The 17,361-nt window shown below is 42.8% G+C and overlaps 1 protein-coding gene across 26 annotated transcripts in view; it reads right to left on the reverse strand.

The window, feature by feature from the left end:
• The window catches only part of wnk1b (WNK lysine deficient protein kinase 1b), an 83,293-nt gene extending 68,659 nt beyond the window's left edge, over nucleotides 1-14,634 (reverse strand). For all 26 annotated transcript variants that reach the window (XR_015035063.1, XR_015035062.1, XM_085769311.1 and 23 more), the window contains exons 1-2: nucleotides 14,033-14,634; nucleotides 9,273-10,983 (exon numbers count right to left, since the gene is read on the reverse strand). Coding sequence is in view for 24 of the 26 variants with exons in the window: in XM_085769311.1 (XP_085625437.1) it covers nucleotides 9,273-10,223 (951 nt within the window). In the remaining 2 variants the exon portion in view is untranslated. The remainder of the gene's footprint in view (nucleotides 1-9,272; nucleotides 10,984-14,032) is intronic.
• Between the last annotated feature and the right edge of the window lie 2,727 nt (nucleotides 14,635-17,361).

Genomic DNA, 17,361 nt, shown 5'->3' on the forward strand with positions numbered 1-17,361 from the left:
GGATACATATCACACCTTTTTCCTGTCTTCACTCTACTATCAACTATTAAAAGAAGGCAAAAGAAAAGCCTAGAATATATCAAAAGTATCCAAAAGGGAAAGTAATATCATCAGATAATGTATGAAATGTAAATCCACAGTGAGCAGAGATTCTGGTTTGTAACTCAGTCCAACACACACACACACACACACACACACACACACACACACACACACACACACAAAGACTTAGGAAGTCTCCCCAGCAGAGACACATTTATTATGGAGGGAGGGGGCTCACATTATGATATCCCCCCCACACACAAACCACAAACCCCACTCTGCTGAGAAAATGACATCTTATCATTGGAATGTGGGGAATCTGGGTACAATGAAACCAGGGAGCTGCCTCCTCCCCGAACACACACAGACACACACACACACACACACAGAATAAGAGGTGAACACAAAGAAAACAGGAGCTCACTTGCACATGCACACACGCATTCTATAGCCAGACTTCGCAGTGCACGCACACACACACACAGAATAGCCTGTGTAGAGTCGTAGAGTCAGTGCACAGACAAAAGCCAGAGCAGACTAAACACACAGGAAAAAAGACACACAAACAGGGACACACACACACAGTGTTGTAGAGCAAGCAGTCTAGATGTGCAGCCCAGGTCACTTTACGCTGATGCAGACGACAGTCAGTTTAGAGACTTGATCTATTTTAGACTGAGGTCACACTCACACAGCCTCCTTCAGTCCTTTCCTCCAACGGTCTATTGAACACACATTCATCCCAGCCGTCACTGGTTGATCTGTTGTATCAGAGACACTAATCTGGGACTGCACTTTTCTTCCTTTTGTTCTTTTGACCAGGAATATTGTCTGAACTTTATTAATACTTGATAGGACTTATTTAATATTTAATCAAACTCTCTAATAGGAACGGCTGTTTTCCAAACCCGAGCAGCATTCAATCCACGTTCAGCCTGGTTAGAACCAGAGTCATGGAGCCAATGTGTGAGTTCATGTCAATACAGTAAAAAAAGAGAAAAAAAGGGGGATATAGATTGAAGACCCCCTGTAAATGTTGTGTCCAGAGAGGATGGAAAAAGTGAAGAAGATTTTCAATATTATGACAGTGTTTTCCAAAACTCAATTCTTGCAGCTTACACTGAATGCTTTATTATAGCCACAGCCACAAACCTGCACTACTATCTTTCCTGATGCATCCAATACAAACACTCTCCACTTCTTCTCAATTCTCTGTTATTTCACCGTTTACATATAAAAATGTGCTTTTTCCTTTAGTACAGTGGTTTAAGAAAATACACAGTGATTATAAGGTCAGGGTTTAATTTCAACCATAGCCACTCTGAACTTGTCCGTGGGAACTTGGTTGACTGGTACAGTTTTATAAGCACTTTTTGACCAATGGAATTGAGCTAATTACTGATATTTTCAATGTGGGCCACGGTGTCTCGGCTTTTGTTTGTTGGATCCGCTGCATCTGTCTGAGGAGGGAGAAGCCGAGTGTCCACCTGATCCCAGATTTGTCATTTCTGGCTGAAAACAACGTGACCCAATCCCCTGCCTCTGATCTGCAGCTGTCGGCCAATCGTTGCCCTGGATTTCCAGGAAGTGATTATTCTTACAATGTCAGTATTGTTTACCAGCTTCCTGACAAAACATATTAAAAATGGGAAAACCATAACCCTCTTTTCGCTAATCAGGGGCACACTTGCGTTAAGTCAGTCGTCTGCAAGAGTGTTCGGGCTTGAATGTGGGTTGCAGTTAAAATGTCCTAATTACTACGGAAACTCAGGCTTCCTCAGGGTCAATACTGGATATAAGCGTTGCAGGTTTCACATATTTCACACACACTATTATGTTTCCCAGCTCTTTCTCTCTCAGCAGTGTAGTATCTAGCAACGGCTTGAGATTATCTTTAAATTACATTACAAAAAGATCAATGATGGGATGACTGAGTAGGCAGCGGAGGAGGAGCAACCAGACAAAAAGTCACTCCTCCTCTTAATGTGCGAAATTCGAGGAGGGAAAGATTGATGTTAGCGGACGAGAGGAGGGGATTAAGATGGAGAGAGAAACAGAAGGGAGAGAGAGGGAGCATGATGAGAAGAGCAGGAATAGACGAGGGAGATAAAGAGAGGGAGGAGTGAATGTGATTGGGAGAGAGAGAGTGAGTGTAAGCTATGTCATCATGTCTCACTGTGCAAGTCATCTAACATCTGCGTGATGCATTCAATGTCCCCAACTCACCCCACAGAGCACGCGCACACACACACCCTACATCCACTGTAAGCACACACTGCCTTTCCATGAGTCAACAACACACACATATACAGACAACCTGTTTTCAATTAAACCACGCTATAATCAAATAAAGCACACTCACCAACACAAGCACACACACAGTGCACATTCAGTGCAATGCACCCACCCCCTACCCCCACCGCACACACACACACCATCAGCAGTTTGTAAAGCATCCTTCAGTCTCTCTCTCAGCTCTTTTCATTCGCAGGATGACTTTATTTAGAAGTAGGTGCCAAAACACTTCAGCATCTTCATCTTTGTGACTCGCAAAGCCACACACGCACAAATAGACACAAAGTGTTAGCTCAGGATTACACTTGCTACTTAGTTTTTTTTTCTAAACAAACACAGAGAGTGGAAGGGAGGAAGGTCAGCAGAGTTTTTCACTCTGAGCGCACAATCACACACAGTCGCACAAACATCTAAACTGTTGTTAACACACACACATACTGTATCTAAGGCTTCAGATCTCTCAAGAGAGATTTATGTGTGTGATAAAATGCTGCACTCCCATGGGTGGAAGGTCGAGACTACATGCAGTATTTCTAAATGTGATGTTTCAGTGACTGTGCTGTTTTAAAACTGTGATTTTTGTTAATCATATCTATTACACCTTAACTCACACCCCCTTGCGTCCTTAAAGACGGGGCTGTGTGACCCTATTATTCATCATTCGGGGAAGCTGCCTGGTGTAAACACACAGTCATACACATAGTGCGAAAGGAAGTGCAGGGATGGTTTGCATATGAGGAAGTGTCAGCTTCTCTGTCTCCATTCCCCTACTTCCTCACCAACATGACAGAGAAGACAGAGCAACACAGTGACAGGATGAGCAATAAAATGAATGAAAAGGAGATTTCCTTATGCTCAGTCATCCACAGGTTAACCTACATCAGAGATGAACACTGAGTGACCTCATGGCACAGCATGGCCTTGTTTTATCATTCATAAATCCAGCTGACTGGGCTATGGGGCACCCATGTATTTGAGCTACATAACTTGCAGTTAAGTGTTATAGGCAAAGTTGTGTAACGCAGACATAACCACACTCTGAACCCTGTAAAACTGACTTCATTCCTGCAGTTTACAAACTGGTTTGGCCACTGCGACTGTTATAAGATGAGACGTAACGTTTGACCGTTTTACAGCTTCATGAGTGATGTTGTCACGATGATGGACGGCACATGAACCTATGAGCCAGGTATCATACAGTAGCTGCTGCTGTTTTCAATCCTGACTGTTGCACAGATCCTCAATCCTGTAACAACCTCTGTTTTTAACTCGTTCTTAAATTCCACAGTCCGCAAAACCATCTGTCTGTCCATCACATTAAAAACACAGGAAATATCCTGCAAGTTTAAAAAACGTTTCCACTTTAAGGTTTTTATAATTAAACAGCTGAGCTCATCTGCAGTGAGGCTCAGCCAAATGAATAAGTTAACAATCCCCAAAGCTCGCTGCAGTGAGCAACACACCCACACCGCCACTGCATATACACGTGAACTCATATATAGACCCACGTTTACATGCACATAGAAATTAGCTTAATTGCTATTAAGGAAAGGGAACTGAGTAAATTATTTGTAGCCAGCATTTAAAACATTTACGAGAAAATGTTTAAGCTGCAAACACAGTTTCCATTCCTTTTTTCACTGTGTGTTTGTGTGTGTGTGTGTCCGTGTGTTTTATAGCAACTTCAGTATCAATCAGCAGTGAGAACTAGCCTTTTAGCCGAAGGCCTGACACAGCTGCAGTTTGCTGTTTTGTCAGGGAAATCTGAACCTCTGGAAAGTCGAACCGCTTCACCTCAGCTCTGCTGCTTTGGAGTGATCTGGGGATATTCATCTTTCAGTAAAATACTTTTTCTCTGTCAAACATTTACATGGAATATTCCACCATTTCCAAAAGCATCACTTGACTGTGGGAACTGGCTTTGGGCCCGATAGAGACAATCTTGACAAACGTCACTGTGTCCTCCCTCTGCCTCTTGCCCCCAACATTTTGTGATCTTTTCTTACTCCTTCTATTCTTTCACCAGCATGTGGACAGATTTCAGGCCAGCAGAAGGTTAAAGTGGGTCATCATCACTGTCAGCAATGCTAATACTGAACACCATGAGCCAAAGTTATTAGCCCTGTTACACAGGAGGCATTACTCATACAATTTACCAACATTAAAAAACATCAATACAGCATAGTATCACAGCAATTGCCAATTTTGTATTGATACAGGGATGCCAGGAATTATTCTTTTATCATGTGAATTTACTAATTTGATGAAACTTATGTTGACAAAGTTTTCCTTTAAAGACATAATTTGCAGTTGCAAAAAGGTGACTCGCAATTTATCTCAATATGTTATTGCAATAGTCAAAATTGGAAATAACAATAGGATTGGATCATGTCATGATAAGTGTCATGATAATATTGTATGGTGCATGGGCTCTCTGGGAATTCCCTCTCCAACATAAAATGATGATAAATTCTTATATAAAATGTACATATGACTTTATCATTAATAAAGAAATAAATATCATGCATTGGTGTGATTCTTCATCACACCAACACAGCTGTCTGAGCTCAGAGATCAGTTTCTCTCTTATGGCACTGACTGAATAACCGTTGAGGGAGAGGCCTCGGAGCCCCAAAAGTGTGTGTATGTGTGTGTCTGTCTGTGTGTGTGTGTGTGGGGAGGGGGCTAATCCGCCTTGTGTTGCAGTTGAGAGAGAAATTTCAAGGTCTTTGAGTGCCAGTCGAGCTAAGAGCCTAAGGTCACACACACACACACAGGGTCCCTCCTCTTTTCCTCCTCAGCTCCTCTGTTCCATTCCCGCTTCTCCCCTCCCTCCCTTCCTCCTCCTCCCCCTTTTCACTTTGTCTTTTCTCTCCCACTTTGCCCCCCTCCCTCCCTCCCCCCCATGTTTCCCGATTCTGTCGCTGAACTCCCTCCACTTTCACCTCCCTCCTCCAAACCCCTGATCTGGATATTTCTTCCCGCTCTCATCCTCCTCCTTCTCTTCCTCCTCCCATCAGCCAACCACCTGTCTGTCCACCAAATGGTTTTCCAATTCTACATTTTACTGGTTTTACAATTTGTCCCATCTTTTCTCCTTTTGGCTCTTTCCTTATCTCTTTCTGCCAAAGGAATGAATGAATGAATGCTATAGGCCGGCTTCTAGTGATTGCTTCTGCCACAACAGGCTGAACTCTGACCTCTAACCCTCCATCCTCCATCTCTGCCCACTTGTAGGGCATCATTTTTCTCCTTCCTTTCTCTTTTATAGAAAGGAAGCTTTTAACTTTTGTCGAGCACGATATTTAAATCTGTTGCCATAGGTTGTCGTCAAATGCTTCTCATTTCAAGTAGTGAATGTTTATCTGCACAGACCACTGTGATGGTTTCCTATCAAACATCTTTCACCACCTTCACCATTTCTTGAGCCACATACAAAGGGGTTCTCCAGAACTTTTGTTTGTTTCATGCCAACACTCAGCTTCAAGTCAACTGAGGGCCTTCAAACAATAAACACTATTGTAACCACAGAGCTTCAAAAGAAACCCGAGCCTAAAGTTTTCCCCTTGTCCATTCCCTCTCATTCCAGGAGAACTGCATCAGCCTCTTCTTTCCCATCCATCATCTACCATCCAGTCTCACAAGGCACCTTAAGATAAGCTACTGGGTGACCCTCCTCCTCTCTCTCTCTCTCTCTTCTCCCTCTCTCTATTCATCAATCTATTCCTTCATGAAAGCTGAACTATCTACTCTGCCTCCTTTCTCCCTCTCTCTGCTCTGTTTCCACTCATCTATGGATTCCTCTGGAAACACAAGTTAACCTGCTTTGGATCAGATGCCAAATAACTTTAAGACACAACCCACCCCCACCCCCTCCTCCTTCCTTTAAATCTATCTTTAACAGACCCCTGAATTTAAACAACCGCAGGTCACTTACATATGCATGTTGTAGTGACTCAAAGGGATGGAAACGCACACACACACACACATACGTACAAACACAAATTTGCACATACAAAGAACCGACAAGTTCCAGATGATCCTGACTCCCACAGATCTCCAGTTGCCATGCCCACCCAGTGAGAGAATGTGATTGGTTGTAGTGTGTGTGTGCATGTGCGTTTGTGTGTGTGCGTGTAACTTTACCCCCACCATTCTGCCACATGTCAGCAGTTGCTCAGACATCTCTCACTCACACACACACACACACAGGATTACAACTGGGCACTATAGAAAAGTACTTGTCTCTGCGTGCATATAGCCGAGTCACCACAGGCCTTCAATACCCTTATATAACATGTTTAATGGAAAATTTCACCCTACTAATCCAGCATATACTGTGCCGTACTAGTATTAAATGTTTACTTTCATTATTGACCCGAGTTACAACTTCATAATTTTTTTAACACACCATCAAAATCAATCTGAGATGTGAATCTGTCCTGACAGAGACCTCCTTGACACACAACACTAGGTTTCCTCTCTCTGACAAGCAAGTGGGACAGAAGGAGAGAGAGAGAGAGAGAGAGAGAGAGAGAGAGAGAGAGAGAGAGAGAGAGAGAGAGAGAGAGAGAGAGAGAGAGAGAGAGAGAGAGAGAGGGAGGAAGAGGCATGTGTGACAGAGAGAAAAGTTGACAGGCTAGACGTTTGTTTTCTCATAAACAAACTGCCGTTTCCTAGACGCTGGGCATCAGGGCGAAGCTGATTTTAGCTCCTGGGATTCAGGAGGACTCGAGGAACATCTTGTGATGGAGATGACAGGAAAATAACCTCACGGTCCCACAGGAAATAATCACACGCTGACAAATATAACCATGTGCAGATTTGCAGAGATAACATTTAATTACACAATCTCACCTTGTTTGACTTTTTTTCTGGTTCTGATTAATTTACCAATCAGTCATGGTAGAGACTAAGCACACACAAAAAACTAGCTCAGATTACTCGTGCATTTCAATTCTAACAGGAAAAATAAGCCATTGCTTGATTACTGATGTATTACAAATTACTCTCAGCATGTGGCTGATTATGTCAACTCCCTAAAATGTCCTATCTTTCCATAGAAATATGCAGAACAAAAGATTGAAAGTACATTAATCTTTATTTGTTTCTCTGGTTCAGTATTTCATCAGAGCGAGCAGTTCCACATGAGTCTATGTCTCTGTTTTCCTCCTGTGCTCGAACATCAGCTCAGTCAGAGCCCTGGATGTCATATGACTGAGCGAGACTCTCATTCTACATCTCCGACAACTCAACACACCTCTGTCTCTGTGCACACTTGTCAACCAGACAAGAAACAAATGCAATCTCCATTTTCTTCGCTTACTGTCATCCATCTCGACACCAGCACACACTCAACTCCTCTGCATGTCTCTTGTTCACACTTTATATCTCTGTCTTCCTGACACACACACACACTCGCTGCAGAAGTTGCATCAGTGAACCAGCATGTAGCAATAGCATCCTGTGGTGGATTGTGTGCCATCCTGTCTTGTGTTTCACCTTTTTGTTAACCCTCATGTGTCTTTATTGAGAGCTGCCTGCATGGTGCACTTTGTCTTGTTCAAGCCAGAGGTAACTATACTGGAGCAGATAGGAAGTCATCTGTCCTGTTCAAGGGCAACTAAACTAGGTGAGAGATGCAACAGTTGCACTCATTCACTTTCAGTATCCTGAAAGTCCCAGACAGTCTGGGGATTTTGACCAGAAAGTTTGTAGTTATAACCTAAATTTATTAACCTTCAGATGAGACTGTCCTAAATAAGTAAAAATCACCCTACATTGTAGAAGTAGGCTGTTATGAGTCATCTCTGAAAATCAAAACTGCGCATATGAACCTGCATCGTGGCCTCGATTGTTCGGCGTTTTTTCAGTTGATACTCATTTAGGCAATGTGTGGTAGTGGTAACGTGACTCACCACGGCATCCGCTCACACACGGATCAGCCGTTAACACACAGGGTCAAAGCAGGGTAAATGAAGGGATGTAGCAATGAAAATCAAAACCATGACATGACAGCTAAAGAAGCGCCTGATCCACAGCAGCTGGCAGGACTCACACCCATCCCTCCTTCAGTTTGTCAGGTTTTTCTTTTTGTCATGCTAAATGAGCAGAAACAAGAAGACGATTCTGGGGAAAATTATGTATTTCACAACTTTGTTGCAACATTTTAGGAATATAAATCTGGCCTATGGAGTCGCTACAGCTACAGGTCAATATCATAAAATTTTAATAACTGTATTTTCAAGCAGTGCAGCCTCCTGAGTCACAGCTCATCTTGCAATAAATGATCCGACTGATATGGAGAGACTGAATCAGTAAGATCCAAAAACAACAGTTTAAGCATCTTCGGAAAACAAATGTGAAGAAAAACTCCACCTTAACTCAAGACATACAACCTGAAAGGAATTATGAAGTTGCATCCAAACTCAAATTAATCTTGAAGTGCAAGTACTGAACATCAACTACCTCATAACTGCTGCTTCAAATTACGCACAAACATCTTGTTGATCGGCAACATCTGGTGTTTCCCCAGCGTTTCACTTTGCTGGCTGCTGGTAGGACTACGGCTGTTCTAGACTCGTCACGCTTTATCTAAAATTCAGCGAAAATCAAAGCAAACACATGCGTCTTGAGCCAGGATGTAATCTGCAACAGTATCTCCATCTCAATCAGATTCTGATCTCATTTCGTGAACATTTCTACAGGAAAGCAGTTGGGTGAGCAGGAAGTCCTCACATAGACGCCTCAGTACCTCCAAGTTGAAATAAGACATACAGTACAAGAGGCGGTGAGAAGACAGGTTAAACTCACTACCTGGATGCATGGATAATGATAACCACAACCAGACATTTAATGAAAGACGTATTCAGATGAACAGGAGGAGACGTAGCATAGACAGTGAAGAGGTGACAGTTTTGTGAGTCTGGACTTACCTGGAGTTCACACCAGGCCACCTCCACTGTAGTCTCCGTGTCCAGTCCCTTGTAAACAGTCTTAAAGGACCCTCTCCCGATCTCGATGTCAAATTTCAGGAAGCGTCCATCAGGTGAAGTCCCAACGGCTTTCGTCTCCACCTCCTCTATATCATCCTGCACTCGTTTCTCAGCTTCTCTCTGCTCTGCTCGGGCTTTCGCTATACCCCTCTCCTCCTCCGTCTCCCTCTCCTTCTCCTCGGCCGGACTACTGACACTATCCACATGTTCTAGCGCTTTTCCATCTTTTGCCGCCTGCTGTGTGTTCTCAGACCCCCTGGGACGCAATATGACATCAGGCTGTTTGTCTACTATTTTGTCTGTAACATCCAATACTGTCGGGCTGGGCTCTTTAACTGCCCCTTCTGCACTATGTTCAACACTGGTACTGGTGGGAACGGCGACCGTGATACTGCTTACAGTTAAATCTTCCTCGGTATTTTGTACTTGCCCCTCTGCAACTGCCCCACTGAGCTCAAGACAAGGCTGAATGGTTGTACTTTGCAAATAGGAGCCTCTCTGGGCCTCCCCGTCCTCAGCATCCCGCGCCCCAGGTCCAGGCCCTGAGGGCTGTGGAGTGAGGAAGGTGGGAGGCCCCTCGCAGTCTGGTGGTGAGGTGAGTATCACAGCCGCTTTGCTGGGAAGGTCCAAAGCTGTGGCGTTGGAGTCGCAAATGACGCTGCGACGGAAGAAGCGGTGTTCGGCTGTTTTGGAGTCTCTGTCCATCGTGTGGCGCCGACGTCGGACCTCGGGTTGTCCGTCGAGCTTCTCCACCACGTGCGAGTCTGAACTGGCGGAGCCGTTCACATTCTTGTGAGGGGTCTGGGGTGATGGACAGAGGGAGGCAGGGGAAGGAGGGGGCGCTGGCGCAATGAATTTCACTGCCTTGCTGCTGCTGCTGCTTTCAGACATTCCTCCCCAAGGCTCAGACCACAAAAGAGAAATTATATACGTATAAATAAAATAAAAAAGGACAACCTATGTGTAAACTGATTGTAGGTACAAATCTTGACCAGCAAGCTTCTTTTTCCAAACCAAAAGCTCTTCAACCTCTGATCAAACTCCAGGAAAAGAAAATTGAAGGGGTTTCGGAGAATAAATCAATCAAATCGACTGACAGCAGCGATCTGTTGTTGTTATGTTTTGAGCAAGGATTTATGACCTCTACTTCCTCTTTCCAATGTCGACTTGTTTCAACAAGACAACCTACAGTTCCTGCAAGGCCCTTCTGTACAGGGCTCAGGGAAGCCCCAGGAGAAATTGAGGGGCTTTCTCTTCAAGGTTTGGGAGGGGAGGGACGAAAGGCAGTCAAAGGAGGGGGAGTGCAAGCACTGCAGTGAGGAGACACCCGTCAAGTTAACACCTGAATCCATCCTGCTGCCAACATCCAGAGAGCAACCACCACGACATGGAAGAACTGGAGATCTACCAGACCAGTAAGGCCTCCCAGGGGCTGATAAGACAAAATATGGTTGGAATCCAATCTGTTACAGCTCGACTTGAAGGTCAGGTGAAGTGTTTGTAAGGGACAGGCTGAAGCCTCCTCTGCTCACTGGAGGCAGGACCGGTTGGAGACGTTGCCTGTCTGCCTGCCTGGTGAGGCCAGACAGGGGGCTAGGTAGGCCAAGCCTGGCCTAGCCTGGCCCAGCTTGGTCTGCTTCTGTCCTTGTTGCTGGAAATAAAGAGAGGGAAAAGAGCTGAAAGATACAATATATCTGACAATACATCACAAAATTTAGTATCTGTTTTCATTTGAGTACATCACTGACCCAACCACCTCCCAGAGCATCCCAAATGATCCTTGGGTCTCTGCCAAAGTGCCTAGTAGAACATCCAAGCTGTCAAATACTGTGACATCTTACCACCATTTGGACCACAATCAGTGATATGAGTGACACAAGCACTGTGGAAATGAGCACTAGCCAAACACTACTTCAAGTTAGGTCACAGTTAACAAATCTGTCAATTTCTGTGACCACTAAGCAGAGCTCTGTCCCTCATTTGAGATGTTTGTTTCATGAGCAGTTTGGGTGGTAAGATGATAAAATGGTGAAACTGGGTCACTGTATGACAAGGCTGGATTTCTCAAACCAAAAAATGTGAATATTCATATTCATTAAAGCTATAATCAGTAGTTAATTATTCAAGATCTGGCTGTTTGGTAGGTTCAGTCAGACTTGAGGCTCACAGGAAAACTCATTCACTCTTGGTTTAGGATTTATTGACTTGATCTGAGCCTGGCACGAGCTTTAATCTCCAACACAAGCTCATTGACAGAAAAGAGAGCTGCATCCCACCCCTGCCTTTCCCTCCCAATTGCCCCCATGCAGTTAATGCAGTGAAGGGATGCAGGTGAGTGTGCGCCTAATTGCTCCTTGTTCCAAATTTAGCCCAAAGTCACCACAGCCAGGCTGACCCCAAGGTTAGGCTGGCTGTGGCGATTCAGCAGTTTAACATTAGATATGAGGGGGGGGGAGGCCTTGGGATGGATAGATAGATAGATAGATAGATAGATAGATAGATAGATAGATAGATAGATAGATAGATAGATAGATAGATAGATAGATAGATAGATAGATAGATAGATAGATAGATAGATAGATAGATAGATAGATAGAACAAAAATCTGCAGAGTGTATTTGTGTATATTACATTACATATTGCACTAAAGAAATCATATTAACTCATTAGTAGGGAAGGAATGTGCTAGCTAAATTTGCAATTTGCCTCATTTCTCATCCAACAGATAACTTCTACTGTGTTATCATACTGGAAATGGCACAGAGGAACAGCAGCTGCTTATGATATCAGAAATCATTCACGGTGCATTCATTCATGTTAAAATAATCCATAACTAAAACCTTGCAGGATAATTGTTCCATTTTTGTGAAGTAAACTATGGATTTTCTTTAATTGCCTCCCCTGTGAAAGGGGATTTTAAACTGTATTTAGTAATTCTGTGCAAAGTCTGTGAGCGAACCGATACATGCACAAATCACTCTCGCACCAAATCAACACAGATGGTGTGTGACCATCTAATATGAATGCATATGCTACAAAGGATGCTCGAAAGCCAAAGATGATCTCATGTTGCTAAGCTGTGAAGTTTTCTTTGGATGGAGTATGAGTTTGATTCGTTCCGACGGGTTCCCATTAGCAGCCATACACAGGCTACTGTATATGGTCTCAATCATGGGAAACAGATATGTAGTCAAAAGGTCATGGGGCATTAAGTAGAATCTGATTGGGTTTTAAAAAATATAAAAATAGGCTCCTCTTCCTGTTTCAAATTGTGTCTCCTTCAGATTATAAATCCTGTTTCTCTAATGCCTATAATGGCACCTAGTTGCCCCAGAGAAGTCATTTATCCAACCAGATGTCTCAACTTCCAGACCAGGTGTAGACTGCATAGAAAAGACCTGCGATGATCAATGAGGTAATACATCACACAGCACAATGACACCAATTGAAGAGACTAGACTGATGACTTATGTATGAAACAGCAGCGCTCACTGAAGTGTATTACAGGGTGTGTTTCATCTAAGTCACACAAAAAAATCTCTTAGATCTAAATATTTCATTCGTCCGCCGTACGCTCCCAGTGCAGGAACTTCTGAGTCTGTGATCTGAACTGGATGGTAACATCATACTGCTGAGGACTGAAATGACCCCAAAAGGATATCGAGGTGACATTAATTAAGATCACAGCTGCTGAAAAACATCTGTCTCTCTGTGGGTGTTATTATGACCTGTGTCTTTTTTTAGGAAGCCAGTCATGAGAAGATGCCTTTGCAGTGGTTTGACAGCAGCTAGGGGGTGTTGTTAGGTGTAACACGAGCAGTGGTTTAATGCTTCCACAATCATAAAGCATTACCTGATATGAAGGCAGACAGTAAAATAATATTTCTCTATCTTTTTTATATCAATATAAACAGCAATAATAAACACTGGTGGATTTTAAGCGAGTGTACAACATTAATATTCAAATTAAATATATATGGCCGATTTTTGCATGACATGCATCATTATCATCACAGGTGTCCCACAACGACTAATTAAGGGCCAACCCTTTAATTAGCCAGCATTGCTAGCATGAAAATATCACTAAAATACTCGATTATATTGCAACATAATTACGATATTGTTGATTTTAAGCATATATACTATGTTAAACAATATTTGAAACGCAAAACTGTTTTACTGTTATCTAAGCTGTCAAATATAACAAAAATTGAATGCTTTTGCAAATAGAAGATGTCTAAAAAAGTGTATGTATGACAGAATAAGTCCAACAATTATTAAGAGGATTGTATACATGTAAATAAGTAAATCAATTACATTTTATATGTTTGACTCGATAAAAAGTAAAGAAAAATGTGTTCATTTGAATAGAGGAGGCACAAGAGTCCTGCAACACTTAAAGTTAAGGGGTATCTCAGGACAAAATGTAGCTTCAATATGATACATACAGTGTTGGTTGGAAGTTGCTAAGTGTTCAATGTTTTTACTAAATTATCCTGAACCGTGGAGGTTTGTGTTGAAACTGAGCAGCAGCCCGTGCAGTGAGAGGTTCACTGTCTGCAGCCTGTTGAGGAACTCCACACAACCAGGCTCTCTGCAGCTAACTTTGCCCACAGGCAAAAAGAAGACGCAACCATAAAAAAAACATACAGTCACGACTTAAATAAAGCGTCACAGTAAAACACAAAATGCACCGTTACCTGTTACATCGGTATGGGCTGTGCTGGTATACCGTGGAAATATGAAGGAAAACCCTGGTTTAAAAAGCCGTGAACTCCTCTGCAGTGGGGGTCCGCTCCGACACAGCACTAATGTCAGTCTAGTGCGTCACGTTAAAGCCACAGTTGGTTAGTGAAAACCCCCCGAAAAAGACGCTGTTTACAAAAACATTACTTGAGCTACAAACGTATCCTTCCGCACAGGTCCGAGCGGCGACGCTGAGAGCGAGACGTGCAGCGAGCCACAGCAGACGAACAGACACCTCCCACCGGGCAGAGAAGCCAAGTTCGCTCGCTGGTGTCGCGGCGGCTCTGGTACTTCTTTCTGTCTGTCTCTGTGTGTTGTCTGTGTACCCTGCAACTGCTACACAAAAAAAAAAGCCAGCAGCCTCACTCAAGCAGCGCTAATATCCTCATCCGTATCAGCATCCAGACTCGCTCCCGCGACCGCTGCTTGGCGCCTCTCGGCTCGTGTGGTGCAGTAAATCCGCTGTGATCCACACTTATTCCCTGTTTTCAAGCCATCAGACAGCGGCTCCGTCTGCTCCGTGCTCCTCTCTAACGATGACTCGACAAGGGCTTTCACACACAAGTGCCGCGGCAAGGGTGCTACTGTTAACCCGGATGGTACCGGAATAGGGGCGTTCTTTCAAAATAAAGCAAGAAATAAAATACATTGCAAAACTAAAACCACATCCATGTAGTCAACTAGCCTAAGTTATAGAAAGATCAGAAATTAAATCCTTCAAAGATCCAGTCTAGCTGTTGAATAGCTGAAATAACCCACTTTTTCAGGCTACATGAAAATTAGGCTAAATCCTGCAACATGACAATATTAGCCTACATTGCACCAAAGATTTTTGTGGACCAGGAGTCAGTCTGCATTTATTTAACTTCTTCTCTGGAGGATGGTCTGGCGAGGCTAGTATTTATTTAATCTGATGGAGATTCATCAGTGGCCCTGCTGCTTTCCTTTGGGTTGTTAGAGCGGTTGTGATACTTGGACCAGCTTATATCTTTTTAAACCAGAGGGAAAAAAATTGATTGATTTTAATAGGAGAATAAGTAGAACATGACTTAATCAATGACTTGCTTGAAAACATTTGTAACAAATAGAATAAAATAAAATAAACTCCAAGGCACTTTCAGAAAGCCTAATTTATAACATTCACTATGATTTGATTTATAAATATCAATATGGTCCCTTTAAAATATAGATTGTCCCTTTTATATCACAATTGCCTAATCATCTTAAATGCTATGGTCTCTTTACTAAAAGTATTTTAAATGTTTATGCACTGATAGCCTATTTTATTGTAGGCTATAAAATCCTATAAAGTTGTGTCAAATTATAATCTGCATCTATTGAAAAATAAAACTACCAGTGTGACAGTGATGTCATTATTCATTTTATCAGAGACACAGTCGAAACACAGTCGAAATTGAGCATCTGTCAAAAAAAAAGTTGCATTCAAAAATCTTATTTTGACAGCTCAAACCGGAAATGATACTGTTCATCCCGCCCAACTTTACGGCAGCATCCAGAGGAAAACTCCAGTGCCCTAACAGGGCTAGTCAACAGCTGCAGTGTGTGAAACAACACGTCGTTCATCATGCTTTTATTTTATGATCAAACTTTCCAAATGATGCCTGCTTTGTGTGCGTGTGTGTGTGTGTGTGTGTGTGTGTGTGTGTGTGTGTGTGTGTGTGTGTGTGTGTGTGTGTGTGTGTGTGTGTGTGTGTGCGTGTGTGTGTCAGTGTGTGTGAATCTGCGTGTGGTCCTCTGACTCACTCTTTGATGTGCACAACTTCTGAGAATGTGTCAAGCTCATCACCTTCAACGAAAACAAAATCATAGGCTACCACCACCATTCATATCAACACTTCAGATGTATATGAGTCCACAACAACACTGAACTGTGGTTTACTGACCCAAGTTTGAATGAATGAATTTGAAAAAAAAAAATTGCTTTTATTTTTGGAAATAGCCTAATGTCCGGACCAAATATTTTTATTATCATACCTAATTTTTTGTCTCCTCTACAGTAGCAGTTTGTCCACTTTTTGTTCCATTTATTTGACAAAACTTTGTGAGACATAGCCTACTCCACACACTTGCTTCTTATCACTGCAGTTCTAAGTGCTGTAAATCATACTGACTAATTAATGCACTCATTGCTGTATCCTAGCCAAATATGGCTGTTATCTCAGCTTCCAGTGTTAAACGCGGGATAATTTGCTCATATAGCAGCTTACTGTAGCAATCAGCAAACACTCCTGGATGATAAAGAAATTTCAAAGAACGGTGTTGCACCTGAGATGCTCGGCTGAGGAATGGGAGGAGAGACACAAACTGGGTCATGGACTTGTTGTTTTGGGTCTTCACATGACCACCAGGAGTTTAATATTGCAGCAGAACATGAATGAGTCTGTGTGTTTCAGCACAGGGCACATCATTCAATTTGGGTCCTGATTCCTCCTGACCTGAAAAGGAGAGTGTGTGTGTGTGTGCATAATGGTCTTCTGCCTGTGCGCACACATGCTGCACATATTTATCCTGCACTTTGCTTTAGGCAGTGGGACAATATGTGTGAACTAAACTCTTTCGGAAAGTACACAAAGACGTCATTGAATGCATCAAATGTGCTCTGTGGACAGTCAGTGAGAGATAGTCCAGCTATTGTATGGCTTAGCCTCGAATGTGTGTCTGACATTCTTTTTGCTCTATTTTTATACGTGCGGTGTCCACAAATATCATTAATCTATATGCTGACATTCACTTTACAATTCCTCTCTGTTCACAGCTTCTCTTTGAGGAAGTGTCAGCATTGAATATTTTATTGAATTCTGGCCTTATTTAGGTTTTGTATTTCACATTTCAGAAATGTCTCCCTCTACATGCAACACCTGGCTGCAGTCAAAAGCTAAGACTTAGGAAAAAGCATGTGTTCACTTATGTAAACGCATACCTGAAGACTTGCTATACACAGGGGTCAGGGATGACAGAGTGTTTATTGCAAGCAGTTGAGTGGACAGCAGGAAAAACCCTGGAAAGAAAACACGTGCGTCGTGCATGTATGTATGTAGCACCTTGAGCCATTTCCAGCTGACAGCAAACAGCATTCCTTCAGTGCACACAGATACACACAAACACACCTCAACACACCTTACTCCTCTCCTTCAGAAAGCTGTAAAACTGCCTCTGAAAATTGCTCTGTGCGAGTGGATGATTTATTCTACTACTCATGGTCTATGTTCTGACCTGTACCTGTGTTGACCTGAAAACCGAGTGCAACCTGCATTCTGGGTGA

The sequence above is a fragment of the Trachurus japonicus genome, chromosome 23 (assembly GCF_045865225.1).
Source record: "Trachurus japonicus isolate A0001 chromosome 23, Traja_1.0".
In the NCBI taxonomy this organism is placed as follows: domain Eukaryota; kingdom Metazoa; phylum Chordata; class Actinopteri; order Carangiformes; family Carangidae; genus Trachurus; species Trachurus japonicus.